A 17,204-nucleotide genomic window follows, 5' to 3' on the forward strand; every position below is an offset into this window, starting at 1 on the left:
GTGACACGTGTAGAGACCCCTGGTAGAGAGTAAGGACCGCCCAAGGGAGCAGACCCGGAACAACAGCTCAGCTCAGCAGTCACAAGGCTGCAGAGCGACAGGCTTTTGGGGAGAGGTAGGTATTGATTCCCGCCACCTGCCGGCCAACAGCCCTACTCACAGTCAGGCCGCGCCGGCCCTGGCCTGGTCCCCAAAAATGTGAGCGCCGCCGCCGCCGCCGCCTCCTCCTCCTTCGCTCCCTGCCTCCGCCGCGCCCGCAGGGTCGGGGGCTGCGCTGCCGGCGCCGCGAGCCGGGCGCGCTTCCCGGCGAGGGAGGGGGAGGGGGCGGCGCCGGGCGGGGCGGAGCTTGGGCGCCTCCCGGAGCCTTATTCCCGGCCGCGCGCCGGGAGCGCTCAGTCTGCCGAGGGAGCTGCGCGCCGCACGCGGGTGCTCGGCCTGACCCAGGTGCAGCGGCTCGGGCGTACGGACGGAGCGAGCGGACAGACGCACAGCGGCCGGTAGCTGCGCGCGGGTCCCCAGCCGGGTGTGCACCCAGAGGTGGGCGGCAGACTGTGCCCCGCGAATCTCCTGCGCCCCTTCGCCTGGCTCCCCTGCCGGCCCCCTTGGCCGCCGCCTTCAAAGTGACTGCTGCCTCGCCGCCTCCACTCGGTCCGCGACCATGAAGCTGCTGCCGTCGATGGTGCTGAAGCTCTTTCTGGCTGCAGGTGAGACGGCTGCTGACGCCCCCGGAGGTCGGGGTGGGGGAGGGGGGCGCTGTGCTGGGTGCACGGGGGAAGGTCGCTGCAGCGCCCCCGGCGCGGGCCACTTGGTGGGGCCCGTGCGCCCTGGCGGGCGGGCGAGCGAGCGGGCGTGGGCGTCGGTGCGTGGTGGCCCTGAGTCTGGGGTAGGGATCTGCAGCCTCGCCCCTTGCTTGCAGTACTCTCCGCGTTGGTGACTGGTGACAGCTTGGAACGGCTTCGGAGAGGGTTGACGACTGGAACCAGCAACCCAGACCCTCCCACTGGAGCTACCGACCAGGACCAGCTGCTAACCCCAGGAGGTGGCTTCGGCCCGGAAGTACCGGACTTGGAAGAGGCAGATCTGTACAGAGGTAGGTGTGGAGGCCGCTATCCTCTGACCGGCTTGGGCTGATCCGAGATTCCCTCTGTGGGTCGAGGGTATGCAAGGAGGACCCCGAGGAAAAGCTGATCAGCCTGATGGGAGGACTGGGAGTATCCTGGGGTTCAGGTCTCACTCTGTCTTGTCCTTGGGTCTCACCTGCTAGGTGGCTCCCTACTTTGGGACAAACTGAAACAGGCAACTTGTGCTCTGAGGGAAATTGGATGGTGGGAACCAGGAATGGCTGAGCTGCTGTCCGTAGGGTTCCTGTGTGAAATGGGTGTGAGTCCCAATGCCACTTTAAGATTACACCCCTGAAGGTGCCCAGGCACAGGGGCAATGTGCAGTGTGGGTCCCCTCTACCTAGGTAGGTCCTCCATCCAAGCTGGGAACACAGAAGGCGATGAGGAGCTCTTGGCCCTTGTAGGTGAGGCCAGCACCTCTGTGGGAAGCCATGGATGATGAGCACGGGGGTCCCTAGGGAGCTGTTGAGTTGCTGGGTGTCTGTGAGGGCTACCCGAAGACTGGAAACTTCTGACTGCTGTGAGTCCCTACAGAAGGGCCACGTGGGGATCCTGCACCCAGCCTATGTGACTGTGACTGGGCACAGGCCCAGAGCAGAGTACAGAGCCTGCCAGCTTCCCTGGCCAGCCACCTGCAGTGATTCCGCAGGGCGGAGCAGGGCCGGGCCTGCAGCCCCGGAATAACCATATTTGGTTGGAAAGCGTCCCACCTGTTCCAGCCTTGCTTGCTCCTCAGCTGCCGGTCTCTGTCCTCACCCGGAGCTTCCTCTGCACGCCCTTTATGCCTTGTGGAAATCGGAGTGTGCCCCCAAGCTGGGCCTGGGCTCCCACTCTCACACTGGCCCTCTGGGGTCACCCATGGCTCTGGATTCTCCTGGCCCTCTTCTTCTAGGCTGGGCAGGGCTGGGCTGTGACTCACCTCCCACCCACACGGCTGCTCCTCATACCTCTGCTGACCTGACTCACTGCTCTCTCTCCCCAGGAGAAGCCTGGCTGTCACCCTGCCATTCTATCTCCCCTTTCTGATCGGCTTGGCCCTCTGTCCTTGCTTCCCTGCAAGCCCTGCTCACTGTGATTCTCTCACTACCTGCCTCATCATCTGAGCTCTGAAGGGATCCAGGGGTGGGTTAGAGCAAACTAGGGACTGTGTAGCACCTGCACCTGCTCCTCTGCCTTCTCTCGGTTTTGCTGGGAAGGGACAGTTTTTCAGATCTGAAGAGCCAGGCCAAAATAAGTAGCTGCTACCATTTAACAAATGTGTCGTGTTCTAGGCACGAGGTGTTAGCTTGGTTGACTTAACACTCGTTGCAACCTTCTGCAATGTTTGACCAAGAACCCCAAGTCACAGACACATCAAGCCACTTGCCCAGGGTTGTATGGCTGAAACCGTAGCACATGTCTGCTGACTTCAGAGCCCATTCACTCCTGGCTCAGCATCTAAGATGCTCTAGACTGATGGGAGCGTGGCAGGCAACTCAGCCTACTGGGAAAGAACACCGGACATGAAGTCCAGAAACAACAGTTCAACCCTAGTCCTGCGTGACCTTGGGCAAGTCATTCAACCTTTTGGGACCTCAGCATTTTCATCTGAAAGCAGAAGGCCGTGATATTCTTCAAAGTCCCTTCCAGCTCGAGGATGCTAGAGCTCCAGTCTAACTATCATGCGTACTCTTCTGCTAGATGCATGGCTGTAACCATGAATGTGGGCACAGTTTCCCTGCTGGGAGTGGGTAGGCAGGGCTGGTGTTTTATCCCTGGGAGTGGCCCATGTCCAGTTCCAGCTGGATGTCTGGGTGAGGTTGTATTTCTCATTGAAGCCTGGAAAAATCGGGGTGGGGGTCGGGGTGGAGCAGTCATCATCATTCTAGTTCTTTCTAGTTCCTTATTTTCCATCTCTGACCCCTTATACACATTGTGTCCCCCTTCCCAGAGGATTCTAAGTAGGACATTTGGGGCTAGATGTAAATGGATCTTTGAGAAGGTAGGTGAGCTGTAAAGGGCACAGAGCAGGGTTAATATTCTGCTTACAGCAAGGTCCTGTCCAGGATGGCCTGCTCGCTGTCGCCAGGCCAGGCTGTACCCTGGGCTCATGGCATCCTGGTGCTGACGGAGCCCCAGAGGACGTGTGCCCATGAAGACATGGACGCTGTTCTTACTTTAGCAGTCTCTCACCCCAAAACCTCCAAGTATCTTCCCCAGATGCAGTCTGTATCTGTGACACTGTCTTCCTGCAAGTGGGTCGCTGAGTGCTGCATTAGGAAACAAGCTGACTTAAGGCCAACACAGAATGAAGTGGGCACAGGGCAGCCAGAGTTGGGAGTGGAAGGCAGTGGGTGGGGGTGAGCTACTGTTGCTCCACAGTGTCCACATGAGGTTCTTGAGCTCAGTTTGTGAAATGCTTCCCTGGGACCCACTCTAGCCTCTGCTTCCTCCAGGGTTCCCTGTGTCTGGGGCTTCTGCCCAGTCTGTCTTTAGTCCTTGGGAGGCACCGAACAAAGGGAGCCTCCGCGGCCTCCGACGTTAGGTACCATCAGCAGGCGTGCACTCCCGCCTCGCACGATACTGTCCTGATCTTGCCCCCGAAGAGGCAAAGGCTTAACAGGCTGCCTTTTCCTTGCAGCTGCTTTCTCCTCCAAGCCACAAGCTCTGGCCACACCGAGCAAGGAGGAACGTGGGAAAAGAAAGAAGAAAGGCAAGGGGTTAGGGAAGAAGAGAGACCCATGTCTTCGGAAATACAAGGACTTCTGCATCCACGGAGAATGCAAATATCTGAAGGAGCTCCGAGCCCCGTCCTGCATGTAAGTGTCCCCTGCCCAGGGCTGACGCTCATCAGCACCCTCTAGGTCAGCCACGTGCCTGTTCCTCGTTGTCACTGTTCCTTGAATTCACAATCTCACCCAGTTTCTTCTTAACCTCGGAGCGGAAGTTGGGAGGAGGGAAAATATTTTTAGTCAGCGGAAGGGCCCCCTCCCCACTACCGAAGAGGATGCAATTTCCTGTGGTGTGGGTTTGTGACGCTCTCTTTAATCCTTGGGGACACTTCCTGCTTGCCCAGAAATGAGTGTGTGGCTAGGGAGAGCTGGCACCTGAAGGCAGGTCCTTTATCCCTGCCTCATGCCCTCCTCTGGGAGGAGAGGCCAGTAGGAAACACGGCAGAGTGGGCATCCCACGTGGAGCACGGCTCCTGCAGGCAGGTGGCAGGTGTGCGATGCGGTTGGACGTGCACTGTGTGTGTGAGCAGATGTGGATAAACTCTACAGGCTGGCGTGACCATACAGAGAGGAACTATCATGGGGCAGTTGAAGTTCCTCCTCCCTTCTTCCTTACCAAGGGCCAGAAGGGGGGGCGGCACAGAGGGTGTTGGCCTTCGGCCAAGAGGGTGGGTGAACATTTCCTTTGTGCAACATTAATAGGAAATGGACTCTAACCCAGCAGGCGTCAGCCGTTGGTCAGCAGCAGAACTCCTTCCCTGGGCAGGCGTGTGGGCAGAGGGGCCGTGGGTTCCTTCGCCTCCCTTCTAAGCTGAACCCAGCAAACGGCTGCCTTGGCAACCCCTCAGGGATGACAGCACTGGCAGGCATAATGTCGCCTCTGTGCCTGAGGCCAACACCCCGCATCAGGCTGCAAACATCCACTCCCTTCCCTGGAGCAGGGCAGGCTCTGGGGGCCTTGTGACCTGGGAGCCTTTAGCCAGGACCACACTGCCTCCCAACCTGCCAAAAAGGCTGGCTGCCTGGTGTTCTTGTGGTGCAGATCCCCTGGCTTTTGTAAGCTCCCTGGCCCCATCTGATCACCCGTAGCAGAGCTGCCCCTTCCCACCACATCCAGTCATTTGTGTGTCCTTTTCTGTAACATCCTTACCTGGAGCTTGGGATTGGAGGGGGTTAAAAGTGACCTGGAGAGACCCCATGTTATCCGTCCCAAACTCTTGGGACAGGGCAGGAAACGTTGTCTTAAATTTGTAAAATGGCATCATTAGCACAGGGTGGAGAGAGTGACTCTGAGCCTAGTCAAGATGGATTGAGGCCAGGAGCCTGTCTGGGCCAAGTTGGTCCAGGGCATTCTGGTGGGTGGATATGGGGCTTCCACTGTGCTGCTGAGAAGCCTTGGGAGGCCGCTGTCCTGCCGAGCTGGGCTCTACTGACCACCCGTGCTCAGAGAACCCGATAAGGGTGCCCTAAGGGTAGTGATGACAGAAGGCATGATGCCTTCTCTGCTCTGAGAGCTTCATTGTTTACATTAACTGTGCATTGAGCCCAGCAGGTGTGTTGGGCACCTTTTTGGTGCCAGAGAGGATTTGAGAGATTGGGGTGATAATGGCTGCTGGGATTTTTGGGATCCCTCTGCTAGTTAGGAAGGACTGGCTTTCTCTACTTGAAAAATGACGAAACTGCAGCCAGGAAGGAGGAAGTCATTTGCCTGAGGTCAGTTACTAAATAAATGAGTGGAAACAGGACAGGATCCCAGGTGCCTGATTCCCAGTCCAGCATGCTCTCCACGTCCCCAGGTTGCACTGGCTGTTGGCTTTCATGCTTCTTCCCTAGCAGAGTTTGAGCAGAATTTTATAGAGGGCAGCTTGTTGTCCTAGAGGGCTCTGAGGCTTTTCCTAGCCTGACAGCATAGCAGTTGCACTTGAAGACTTTGTGTCAGCTTCCAAGGCAGATTTTCCAGGCGTGGATTCTCTGCGTGCTCTGCCTGCCTCCTGTCTCCAGGGCAGAAGCAGCAGGAAGATTCGGAGCTCCTCGCTGGGGACACTGTGACATCTGTACACTACATCTGGGTCCCTTTGTGGCTCCTCCTTGCCTCCCGACCCGGGAACCACCAGCCAGGGTGTGTCCAGGCTGCCGCGGTGAGCCTGAGGCTAGCTGGCTGCCTTTCCTAGCAGCTACCAAGAACAGGAAAACCCTTTTGTGTCACCAGCCAAAAGTTGCCCTCAAAGAGTAGTTTCCCGGGGCTGCTGACCCAGAAATTGGCTGCTGAGCTTCCGGTGGCCGGAGGAAACCTGGGGACAGTGGGCCTGAGAAGGACTCAGGGCTGGAGGAGAGATGGGCCTGGGGCTCCACTGCCCAGAGACCACAAAGGAAGCCCGCTTCTCTTTGGCGCCACTGACATCAGTGGCCCGTTTCTCAGGATATGGGCAGTGCCTTCGGCACTCCAGTGGTGTAACAGCTCACATGTCAGGACTGCGCCTTTTCTTAATTGCTTTCAGGTACATTATCTTGTTTGATCTTCTCACAGTCCTCTAGCCAGGTAGGCATTTCTTGTCTGTGTTTTACACGCAGACACCAAAGTCGAGAAAGATAAAGTGACTGGCCCAAGGTCACCTGGCTGGAAATAGCAGCAGAACCAGCCTGGAAGTCAAGTTCTCTGAGTCTCCCCCATCAAGTGGTGCCCCCTCCACCACCTAGGGGAGGGGTGGAGTTTGGAAGAAGTCTCTGGAACCTAACGGGTCCTTGTTTCTGTTGTAATTCACATCCTGAAATGGGTCACAGACAAGGGCAGGAGGAATGTGTCCTATTTTGATGGGAGGCTAGCTCTGGGGAAGGCACAGGATCTTGACCCCACCCCGGGATGCTTGGAATGTACCCATCCCCCTCTCTTTCGGGAGGGAGGGGGGAGCCAGGAGAAGTCAGCGAAGGGAGGGGGAGGGGTAATATTAGGATGTTTACATTATTATCCTTTTGACTCAGGGTGGGGGTGGAGTGGTTATGTAACTGAATTGTGGGCCTGTGAGGCCAAGCTTTATTTCTATCATCTGAGTAACTACCTGTGGGGTTTGGGTGATGGACTGGACAAGAAAAACAGCCTGGACTTCAGCTTCCCTCCCCTGGGACAGCAGTCTCTGAAGTCATCCAGACTGTGGGGCGCCAGCTTTGTAACTTTGGGCAAGTTACTGAACAGAAGCTAAGCCTCAGTGTCTTTGTCTCTAAAATGGGGGTAGTAACTTGACCTTCACAGAGACGGTTTCGAGACTGAATGAAATTATCCTTGGGAGGCAGTTCACAGGGAATTCTTGGCTCCTGGCAAGCCTTTGCTGTGTGCTGTTTGTTATTACTTGTCATTTAGGTTGTAAATAAATAATAATGATGCTACAGTCAGAGAGCAAGGTCAGACCAGATTTGATTTCCTTAGCGCCCCCTGCACTGTTTGGAGTGGGAACAACCATGAATTTGGAATCTGCCAGGACAGGTTTTTAGTCTTGGCCCTGCTGCTTCCTAATTGTGAAACATTGGGTAGATTATTTAACTTCTGTGACCCTTCATCTTAGCCTTGCAGTCTGTAGAACGAGGCGGTACCTGCCTACCAGATTGTTAGGAGGGTCAGCTGAGCTAGTGCTTAAGGCCCGTGCTTGTTAACTATAAACTGCTGTGTACAGGTCACTTCCCAGGGGCGCTTCTGCCCCCTCTGCGTGCTGGCAGGATGAGGGTCAGTTTGCATGCACCTGGGCTGGTGGCACAGCTGCAGGGAGAGGCAGGGCAAGGAACCGCGCACCTGAGCTTCACTTGTCCTGCAGTGAGGTTCCTCAAAGCATCCAGGGGTTGCTGGGGCAGGGGCGCCTTACCTGACCTTTCTGCCCGCCTGGGTCCGCTCCTTGGAGCATCCTTGGTGTCCTTTCAGCAGGAAGAAGGGAGTCCTCCCTTGGAGCACCCAGCGCACAGCCTGCTTCCCAGAGAAGGCGCAGCTCCCGATAGTTCTCAGTGTTTCCCTCAGCAACTGGTGCCCCGAAGTCCCGACGCGGGCAGCACACTAAGCTCCAAATCCCAGTTCACGAGCACGTTTCTGCTCTGCTGTGTGACCTTCAGAAAACTCCCCCTTTCTGTAAAACGGGGCTCCTACCTCCAACAGGGGATCTGGGGCGCTCAGGCAAGGAAGGGAGGTGAATACCCGAAGAGCTCCAAGGAAGTGCTTTGTGTTTGCGGAGGCAGTTGCCATGTGGTTTATTCCTCCAGTGAGAAGAGCCAAGGGCTGGTTTCTGACATTGCTCTAAGCTCTGGCAGGGCAGCTGGGCAGGAAGACGTGTGATCTGGGTTTGCTTGCTGTGTTCAGTGCTGAAGGGGGCTTGGTAGACCGCTGTTCAGAGGCCAGGGGCCAAGGAGAACCCCGTAGGTTGAGCACTGACCCCTGGGGGGAGCTGGGAGTTAAATGAAGGAAACTTGAGAAAAACTCCTGGCAAAGGAACAGAGCCTATTAATAGGCTGAGCAGCGGCGGGGAGGGACTGAATGCGAGGAGCCCTGGTGGGCACGGCTGGGTTTATTTCTGGTCAGAATGTTGAGGGGCCTCACTGCCGAGAGCAGCACAGAATCCCCTCAACTCAGCCCACGGCATTGCAACAGAACACCACGGCCCACGTGTAAGGAATCAGGCACACGTGGAACACATCTAGCTGAGACCTTCTCCGCCTCCCTCGCTTTTTCCCTGCCTGGAGCAGGACTCCTGGGCCGCAGAAGCAGGGCCGGAGACGAGGGAGGAGAGCCACCGCGCGTTCAGGGCGGGGACTCCAGTCTCCTTTGGAAGGAGAAGGCTAGAGCGGGGGGGGGGGGGGGGGGGGGGGGGCTGGTCGGAGAGGGACAGGCCCAAGGCTGCTGTGGCTTATGTGGGTGGGCCATGGCTAACCCCACCTCCTCCTTGTTCTGTCTTGATCTAGCTGCCACCCGGGTTACCACGGAGAGAGGTGCCATGGGCTGAGCCTCCCGGTGGAAAATCGCCTGTACACCTATGACCACACAACTATCCTGGCTGTGGTGGCCGTGGTGCTGTCATCCGTCTGTCTGCTCGTCATCGTGGGGCTTCTCATGTTCAGGTGAGTGCCGGGGCTGCCGCGGGCTGTTTGTGTGCATCACTTCCATCCCTCCTCCTCTTTCTCCTCTCCCCTCTCCCCTCTCCCTAAATCCTGGACTAACTCCTGGGTTCAAGTTCTCCGAAAGTCTGGTTTTTCTGGCCTGCCGTGAAGCCAGTGTCCGGAGCTCAGGGTGAAGCTTGCCAGGCCACAGCAGGTTCTGCTCCCCAAAGGCCTCTGTTTCCCTCCCTGAGTGGCCCAGCTGGCCAGCCATGAGGCCACCTCTTCACACACGTCTTTATCTTGGCTCTGTTCTTGGAAAGCACTGGTGTGTGTTTTGGTAGTCAGGGCTCGGGTGGAGCTGTTGGTATGTCCTTCCAGTTCTGAGACAGCAGGACCCCCGATGCAGGGGTATTCTCGGTTGGAGGAGCCCCATCGAGTCCCGTCTGCCTGTTTCCAAGCAGTGTAGTTTATTGCTTGTGAGGCCCTGGCTCTCTGAGGAGTGTCATCTTTTGGTGATGGTAATCTCTGTGCGCCTAGCTCATAAAGATGTTGTGAGCAGCAAACAGATAAGATGGGAGCTCCTTGTATGTTGTAGCCTGCTGTGAGAGGCAGGCATCCCTCAGGGCCGCAGGGCCTTTGGCCACAGGTGCATGGGCTGCCATGTGCCCTGGGGTTTTCCGAGTAGTGGGGGGAACTAGTTTGGAAGGACCAGCTCTGGCGTCTGCCTCCTTGCACGGCAGGCAGGACTTGCTCACAAAACATGTCTTCCGCAGGTACCATAGGAGAGGAGGTTACGATGTGGAGAATGAAGAGAAGGTGAAGCTGGGCATGACGAATTCCCACTGAGGAAGACCTGTGCTCAAGGTAACGAACAGCCGCCCGCCTTCTCCCTGGCGCTGGCACTGCCTTTCCGGGGTCGTTCCCAGCGAGTGCTGAGTTCTCTTGACGTAGGAGTCAGGGGAGCAGATTGCCTTGGAGGAGGGTCCCACCGCAGCGTGGTTTTCCCAAAGACTGTTGTGGGGCAGGAATGTGGAACAGTGGTTAAGATGCTGCTCAGAGCAGCCTGAGTTCAAGTCCGGGCTCCATTCCTGATCCCGGTTTCCTGCTAATGCACACCCTGGGAGGCAGTGGGTGATGGTGGCTGGAATAGTTGAGTCCCTACCATTCACCTGGCAGACCTGGTCTGAGATCCCAGCTTCAGCCTGGCACAGCCCAGGCCATTGTGGACATTTGGGAGGTAGACCAGCAGAAGAGAGCTCTGTCTGCTTTCTCATGGTCTCTCAAGTAAATAAATAAATGAATGAACATTTTTAGAAAAGGAAAGATTGTTGGTGCTTCATCTCCACTTAGGATGGAAGTTGCTAGATGTTTCCCAGAAAGATACCTGAGAGGGAAGCCCCTCCCACTCGTGCCCCCTCCCACGCCTTCCCAGATGCTCCTCCCACCTCCCCTGAGACTCACCCTGCCCAGCGTTAACTCCTTCCTCTGGTGCTTTAGGAATCGCGGGGATGGCTACGTCTGAGAAGCATGGGTCAGTCGCGGACTCTGCAGAGGGAAAGGCCTTCACATCTCGCCGGGAGGACTCTTTTGTCCCCGCTTGCTGTCTCGATTGGGCCTCCCATCATTGCTTTGCCAAAAGACCAGAACCTTCATGTGCCAAACAGAACGTAACCAGTGGGATCTGAATCAGAAGAAAGCAAAAGCAAGGGACCTACATGCCTTTCTGATTCCCTTCCACCAAGCCCTGTATCCCCTCATATCTTTGTTTGGACACTCATGTTCTGGATTAAAATGCCAGTTAAATTCCATATGCTCCAGGATCTTTGAAAAAAAAATAAAAAGGAGAGGAAGAAGGAGAGATGTGTGGACTGGAAGAGAAGCAGCAAAGACTGGGAAAGCACATACTCAAGTAGCTACGAGGGGACTGGTCGTTGGGATCCTTCAGCGCTGGAATTGATGAGCTAACTGTGAAAACCACAAGCCCAAGAACTCTGAGTTTTGGGACTTACACCCAGATGAAAAAAATAACAACTATTTTTATTTGTTTGTTTGTAAAATGCCTCTTAAATTATATATTTATTTTATTCTATGTATGTTAATTTATTTAGTTTTTAACGATCTAACAATAATATTTCAAGTGCCTAGACTGTTACTTTGGCAATGTCCTGGCCCTCCACCTCGCGTCCTCACCATCAGCTCAGCGCCACACACACCCCCTGTCCTGAAACTGCTCTGTGACCCATCTGTAGTAACTCCGCATCTGTGCACTTTTTGGAAGATCGTCCAGGGTCGGCGAGCCACAGGGGCGTTGCGTACAGTCAGGATGTAGGGGTTAATTTGGCCAGAGCCGCTCTGTGAGTCGGACTGCAGCCTTGCCTAGGCGACTTTGTCTACCGTTTGTGTTTTGAAAGCCCAAGGTGCTGATGTCAAAGCATAACAGATAGCGGTGTTTCCCTGTGTCCTCTCCCGGCCAAATCTCACAAGAGGTTGGGCTTCCATGCCTACAGCTTTCCTTCACCCCACGGCTCCCACCCCACAGAGTGGGAACTGGCCCGACCCTGTGTCAAGACATTTCTCTCAACTCTTGCCATTCTTCTGGTGCTACTCCATGCAGGGGTCAGGCAGCAGCAACAGGCGAGGAGGAACAGGGAACGTTGCAGTTGACTGTTCTCGGTCATGGATTACCTGCCACTTGCTACAGAGAAGGTTGGAGGTGGGGAGGGCTTTTGTGTCACCCCACCTAGCTCACCAAAACTACAAAGATATGCTGTCATGGTCCCTTCTGGAAGTTTCTGGTGCCATTTCTGAACTGTTACAACCTGTATTTCCAAACATGGTTCGTATTTATACTTTGCAATCCAAATAAAGATAACCCTTACTCCATGGCCTCTGTTTGTTTTAATGGGAAACTGATTTAACATAGGTTATTTTCTAAGCCCTGCTCTGGTGTTAGGCTCTGAGTTTTGGGCTTGAATCTAGATGGGTGTATACTTTTTTTTTTTTTCCAAAGATTTTTATTTTATTTATTTGAAAGAGTTACAGAGAGAGAAAGAGAGAGAAAGCGAGGTCTGGTTCACTCCCCAAATGGCTGCAATGGCTGCAGCTGAGCCAGTCAGGAGCCAGGAACGTCTTCCGGGTCCCTCATGTGGGTGCAAGGGCCCAAGGACTTGCGCCATCCTCCGCTGCTTTCCCAGATGCATTAGCAGGGAACTGGATTGGAAGTGGAGCAGCTGGGACTCAAACCGTTGTCCATATGGAATGCCAGGGCTGCCAGCCCCCGTATACTATCTCAGTATTCCCAACAGTTCTGTGATGGAGGGACTCTTACTGTCTCATTTTTCCAGACTCAGGTTATTTAACTTGCCTGAGGTTATACTGTAAGTGCCAGGACTGGGATTGGTTGGCTTTTTTTTTTTTTTTTTTTTGACGGAGTTACAGTGAGAGAGAGACAGAAAGGTCTTCCTTCCGTTGGTTCACCCCCTAAATGGCTGCTACAGCCAGTGCGCTCTGCCAACCCGAAGCCAGGAGCCAGGTGCTTCCTCCTGGTCTCCCATCCAGGTGCAGGGCCCAAGCACTTGGGTTATCCTCCACTGCCTTCCCGGGCCACAGCAGAGAGCTGGACTGGAAGAGGAGCAACCGGGACAGAATCCGGTGCCCTGACCGGGACTAGAACCCGGGGGTGCCAGCGCTGCAGGCGGAGGATTAGCCTAGTGAGCCACGGTGCCGGCCTGGTTGTCTGTCTCATACTTGCATCATATCACCTGTGAGACAAGAAAGGGTAGATTTTTCACATAGGAAGTCTGACTAGCTGCAACCAGGAAAGGCATCGACCTATTTAAGTGGCCAAACCTGAACTCGGGACCTAGACACGTGCCGTCCGTGCAAGCATTCACATATTGCTCCTGGCAAGAACAAGAGGTTTTTGGCTCTCTTGCTCCACAGCCGATCCATCAGCAAATCTTGTTAGCCCCACCTTTTGAAGGTATGCGGTGTGCAACCATGAATCACTGCCAGTGCCATCAGCCAGTGCAGTGCAGCATCCTCTCATGCCGGGACTCTTGCAATGGCCTCCAGTCTCTAGTCCCACCTTACTTCAGTGGAGCCTATTTCTCAGGTAATAGCCGGAGTGATCATTTCAAAAGGTAACTTTGTTCTCATCTACTCTGCAGGCCTTCCCAGATAACCCTGTTAGAGGATAGCACACACCTCCCCCACCCCGCTCTCATTCCCCTTCCATTGCTTTATGTACCTCCATAACCCTTAGTAGCTCTAACACATTCCTGTTTGTTGTGTGTTTCCTCCTATTAGAATGTTAGCAACATTGCTCCCATACCAGATTCTGAAACAAGACAAGTAAGTTGTAGGCACTCAATTTTTTTTAGTGTTTTATTTATCTGAAAGACAAAGTTAAGTAGAACCATAGAGAGAGGTTTCCATCCACTGGTTCCTCCCCAAGTGACCTCAATGGTCCAAGAAGGGCTGATCTGAAACCAGGGTCTCCCACGTGGGTGCAGGGGCCCAAGGATTTGGGCCATCTCCTACTGCTTTCTCAGGCCATAGCAGAGAGCTGGATCAGAAGTGGATCATCCGGGTCTCGAACCCGTGCCCATATGGGATGCCAGGGCTTTAACCTGCTGTGCCACAGCGCCAGCCCCAGCACTCAATATTTAGTTGGATGAATGAATTTCAGAAACAAATCCAGTCTAAGACCACCAAGTAGACAGACAAGCAATCCAGTGTTGCCCTGAGAGTGTGGTTGGGTTTAACAAAATGGGCCTCCTTTGGGGAGGGTGGAAGGGAATGACAGCATGACAGTGGAATTTGGGCCATATCATGTGACATGGTGTTCTAGGTGGATGGGAGGCAGAGAGGACCATTAGCAGGCAAGCGTCACTGAAGTTCCCCCTCCTTGTCCTCTCACCTTGGAGAGTTGTCATACTCTAAAGTTTCTCCAGGAGCCCATACAGAGGTCTTGGATATACTTTGAATATGCCTTTAAAACTCTGGGCTGCAATTACTACCAAAAATAAACATATGCACAGCCAGCAATTCCACTCCTAGGTATGTACACGGTGAATACAAATGTTCACTGAAAGCCACATGCAAGAATGAACTTAGCTTTACTGACAACTAATATCTGGAAATTGCCCCATACTCATCAGCATTTGATAATGAAATGAATAACTAAGTTATAGAATACCTACAGCATGAAACACTGAATAGCAGTTAGGGTGAGTCTCACAACGTGGTTGAGTGAACAGAGCCAGACACAAGAGTACATTCTTGGTGATTCCATGTATTTAACTTTTTTTTTTTATAGTAAAAGACATTTCTATTTATTTATTTTTATTTTTGACAGGCAGAGTGGACAGTGAGAGAGAGAGAGAGACAGAGAGAAAGGTCTTCTTTTGCCGTTGGTTCACCCCCCAATGGCCGCTGCGGACGGTGCACCGCACTGATCTGAAGCCAGGAGCCAGGTGCTTCTCCTGGTCTCCCATGCGGGTGCAGGGCCCAAGGACTTGGGCCATCCTCCACTGCACTCCCGGGCCACAGCAGAGAACTGGCCTGGAAGAGGGGCAACCGGGACAGAACCTGGTGCCCTGACCGGGACTAGAACCCGGTGTGCCAGCGCCGCTAGGCAGAGGATTAGCCTGTTGAGCCACGGCGCTGGCCTCCGTGTATTTAACATTTACAGACAGGTTCTAGCAGTCAGAGACCTAGTAAGGATGTGAGAAATAACTGGAGTGGTGAGTTCTTTGATGTCTCCCAGGGACCCCCTTTCCTGCTTCCAGGCTCCAGTCTCGAGCCTCTGCCCCGGGCTAGGCTTTTCCGCACAGATTTTGTTTCTCCAGCCAGTGCTTCCTGCAGGCTCAGGGCTTCCTGCTTTGCAGCTACCCCTCCTCCCACCCGTGGTACTGCCGGGAGCTGCCCTCCCAGGCGGCGTCATAGGCCCTCTGGGGACTTCGTCTTCTTGGGTGAGACAGTGGCCCTGGGGGCTTCCGAAGCTGCATCCGCTTCACATCACTGGCTGTCAGGAGAGATCTGGCCCCTGAGATCTGGCTGCAGAGCTCTGCGGTCTGTGGTCTTCCCTTCCAGCCTCCTTTAGGACATTTCCTTTCATAGGAATCATGGTTAGGGGAATAAGCATTTCGCCTTCAGAGAGTGCTCACTAAGGGACACTGGGCTGCACACTCTCCAGGCACTCTCACCCCAGCCTGGAAGGGAGGGGCTCCCATGGAGGCGCAGAGCTGTTAAATGAGCTCGGGACAACCTAGCTTCCAAGCCTGCATGCTAACCACTGAGCTACACCCCCACATAGAATCTCTGTGTCTGACTTTTCTCTTCTTCCGATATCCAGAAACCATACGTGAAGAAATCACATGAAAAGGATCTGACAGAGCAACTCCTTGGAGCTCAAAAGTTTCTTCCCCTGCCCACAGTTCACAGATTCACAGAAAGTGGCCGAGACGCCTGATGGGGCGCAGTGGAGGGAACAGCTGATCCCAACTCTGGTCTGAGTGCAGGTGCCACTGTTTGTTAGGGAATCACCTTTATGTGTGGAACAGAACCTCTCTGAACCACTATCTCCCTGTCTGTAAAGTAGAGATACTAAAAATATGTACCTTGAAGAGCTGCGAAAATTAAATTAGCAGCACATGTAGGATTGAAACCCAGGCCACTGATTCTCAGTCGGCACTTCTTTCCTTAGAAACAAATTTGGCTTTTCAATCAGCACTTCACATTTTAATGTCAGCTTTGGCTTCGTAGGATCACTGAAGGCTCTGAGTAAGTGGCTGTGGGCTTAAGAAGCCGTGGGGCAGCAACTCTGTCCAAATATATCACTTCAGCTCTGCTGGCCTGAGATTCTTGCCTTTGTCAACAATGCCTGAAATTCAAGCTTCCTGTTGGAGAATGCTAATACTCCTGGGAATAGCTATGCCTGAAGAGGCTGGCATTCTTTGGTGGTGTAATCCACTGTAGTGTCATTCATTTAGCAAATATTTGTGGAGGCCTCCCTATCACCTTCAAATGAGATCCACACTGACAGAGGGCGTATGGACTGAGTGAGGGTGCAGAGAGAAAAGGAGAAGTAATTCTGGAGCAATGACATTTCCTTTATTCATTTGAAACAATTGACTGGGCACTTACAAAGCACCAAGTGCTATTCTTGTTGCTGGAGGGCCAGTCGCCTCTCAGTGGACAGCACTGACACTTGGACCAACCATCCAAGGTGAAAGAAAGAAAGGGGGATGGGGCGGTGCTGTGGCATAGTGGGTAGAGACGCCCATCTGCAGCTCTCGCATTCCATGTGGGTGCTGGTTCCAGCCCCAGGTGCTCCACTTCCAATCCAGCTCCCTGCTAGTGTGCCTGGGAGGGCAGCAGAAGATGGCCCAAGTGCTTGGGCCCCTGCACCCATGCAGGAGACCTTGATGAAACCCCTGCCTCTTGGCTTTGGCCTAGGCCAACCTCGGCCATTGCAGCCATTTGAGGAATAAACCAGCAGTTGGAAAGTTCTCTCTCTCTGTCTCTCCCTCTCTCTCTTTGTAATGCTGACTTTCAAATAAATAAATGGATCTTTATAAAAAAAGAAAGGAAGGAAGAAATGGGACATAATTTCACAAAAAAGTAACGCTCCCCCTTGCACGACATCGCATCACAGTGAAGTGCTGAAGGGTGGATGCAAACAGAGTTCACTGGCACAGGTGGCTGGAGGGAGTTCTCTCGGAGGAGGTCACATCTGATCTGAGACAAGAAGGGATCAGGCATGCCAAGGTCCTGAGGCAAAAATCAGCTCAGGCTCAGAAAGGGGCCCCTGCTGCTGCAGCACAGTCCTTGGAGGCCGAGGAGGGAGGCAGGGGCCAGGTCCCAGGGAGCCCGGTGGGCTGTGGAGTACTCAGGAGCCCATGGAGTATTTGGCACGGGGGAGTGGCGTGGTCTGATTTATGTGTCAGAAATGAGACTCTGCCGGGCAGAGGCAGGGTTCTCAGGGGCAAAGTGGAAGAAGAGCAGCAGCTAGGAGACTGTAGTTGTCTAGAGGAGAAGCGGTGGTGGCTGGGACCAGGGTGGCAGCAGAGGAGGCGGCAAGGGCCGGTCATATTCAGGGCGGGTTTTGGAGGAGTCACCTGTAAGACGCGCTGGAGGGTTGCATGTGGGTGTCCTGGGAAAGCCAGGAATCAAGGACGGCTTCCAGATCTCAGTCTGAGGTGTTGGGTAAACAATGGCTCTGGTCATCAAAATGCAAAGCAATGGGGGAAGGAACAAGTTCACAGGGGCCGTGGATGCCAGGTCCTCCTCGGGGGTT

General features: G+C 54.2%; 1 protein-coding gene across 1 annotated transcript; it reads left to right on the plus strand.

The window, feature by feature from the left end:
- Positions 1 to 416: 416 nt before the first annotated feature.
- On the plus strand, positions 417 to 11,788 carry HBEGF (heparin binding EGF like growth factor). The gene is made up of 6 exons (XM_062189024.1): positions 417 to 704; positions 917 to 1,090; positions 3,742 to 3,919; positions 8,768 to 8,923; positions 9,676 to 9,766; positions 10,400 to 11,788. Exons 1-5 carry the CDS (start codon positions 659 to 661, stop codon positions 9,746 to 9,748), a joined length of 627 nt encoding a protein of 208 aa, XP_062045008.1. The 5' UTR covers positions 417 to 658; the 3' UTR covers positions 9,749 to 9,766; positions 10,400 to 11,788.
- The last annotated feature ends 5,416 nt before the right edge of the window (positions 11,789 to 17,204 follow it).

The sequence above is a fragment of the Lepus europaeus genome, chromosome 4 (genome assembly GCF_033115175.1).
Source record: "Lepus europaeus isolate LE1 chromosome 4, mLepTim1.pri, whole genome shotgun sequence".
Classification (NCBI taxonomy): domain Eukaryota; kingdom Metazoa; phylum Chordata; class Mammalia; order Lagomorpha; family Leporidae; genus Lepus; species Lepus europaeus.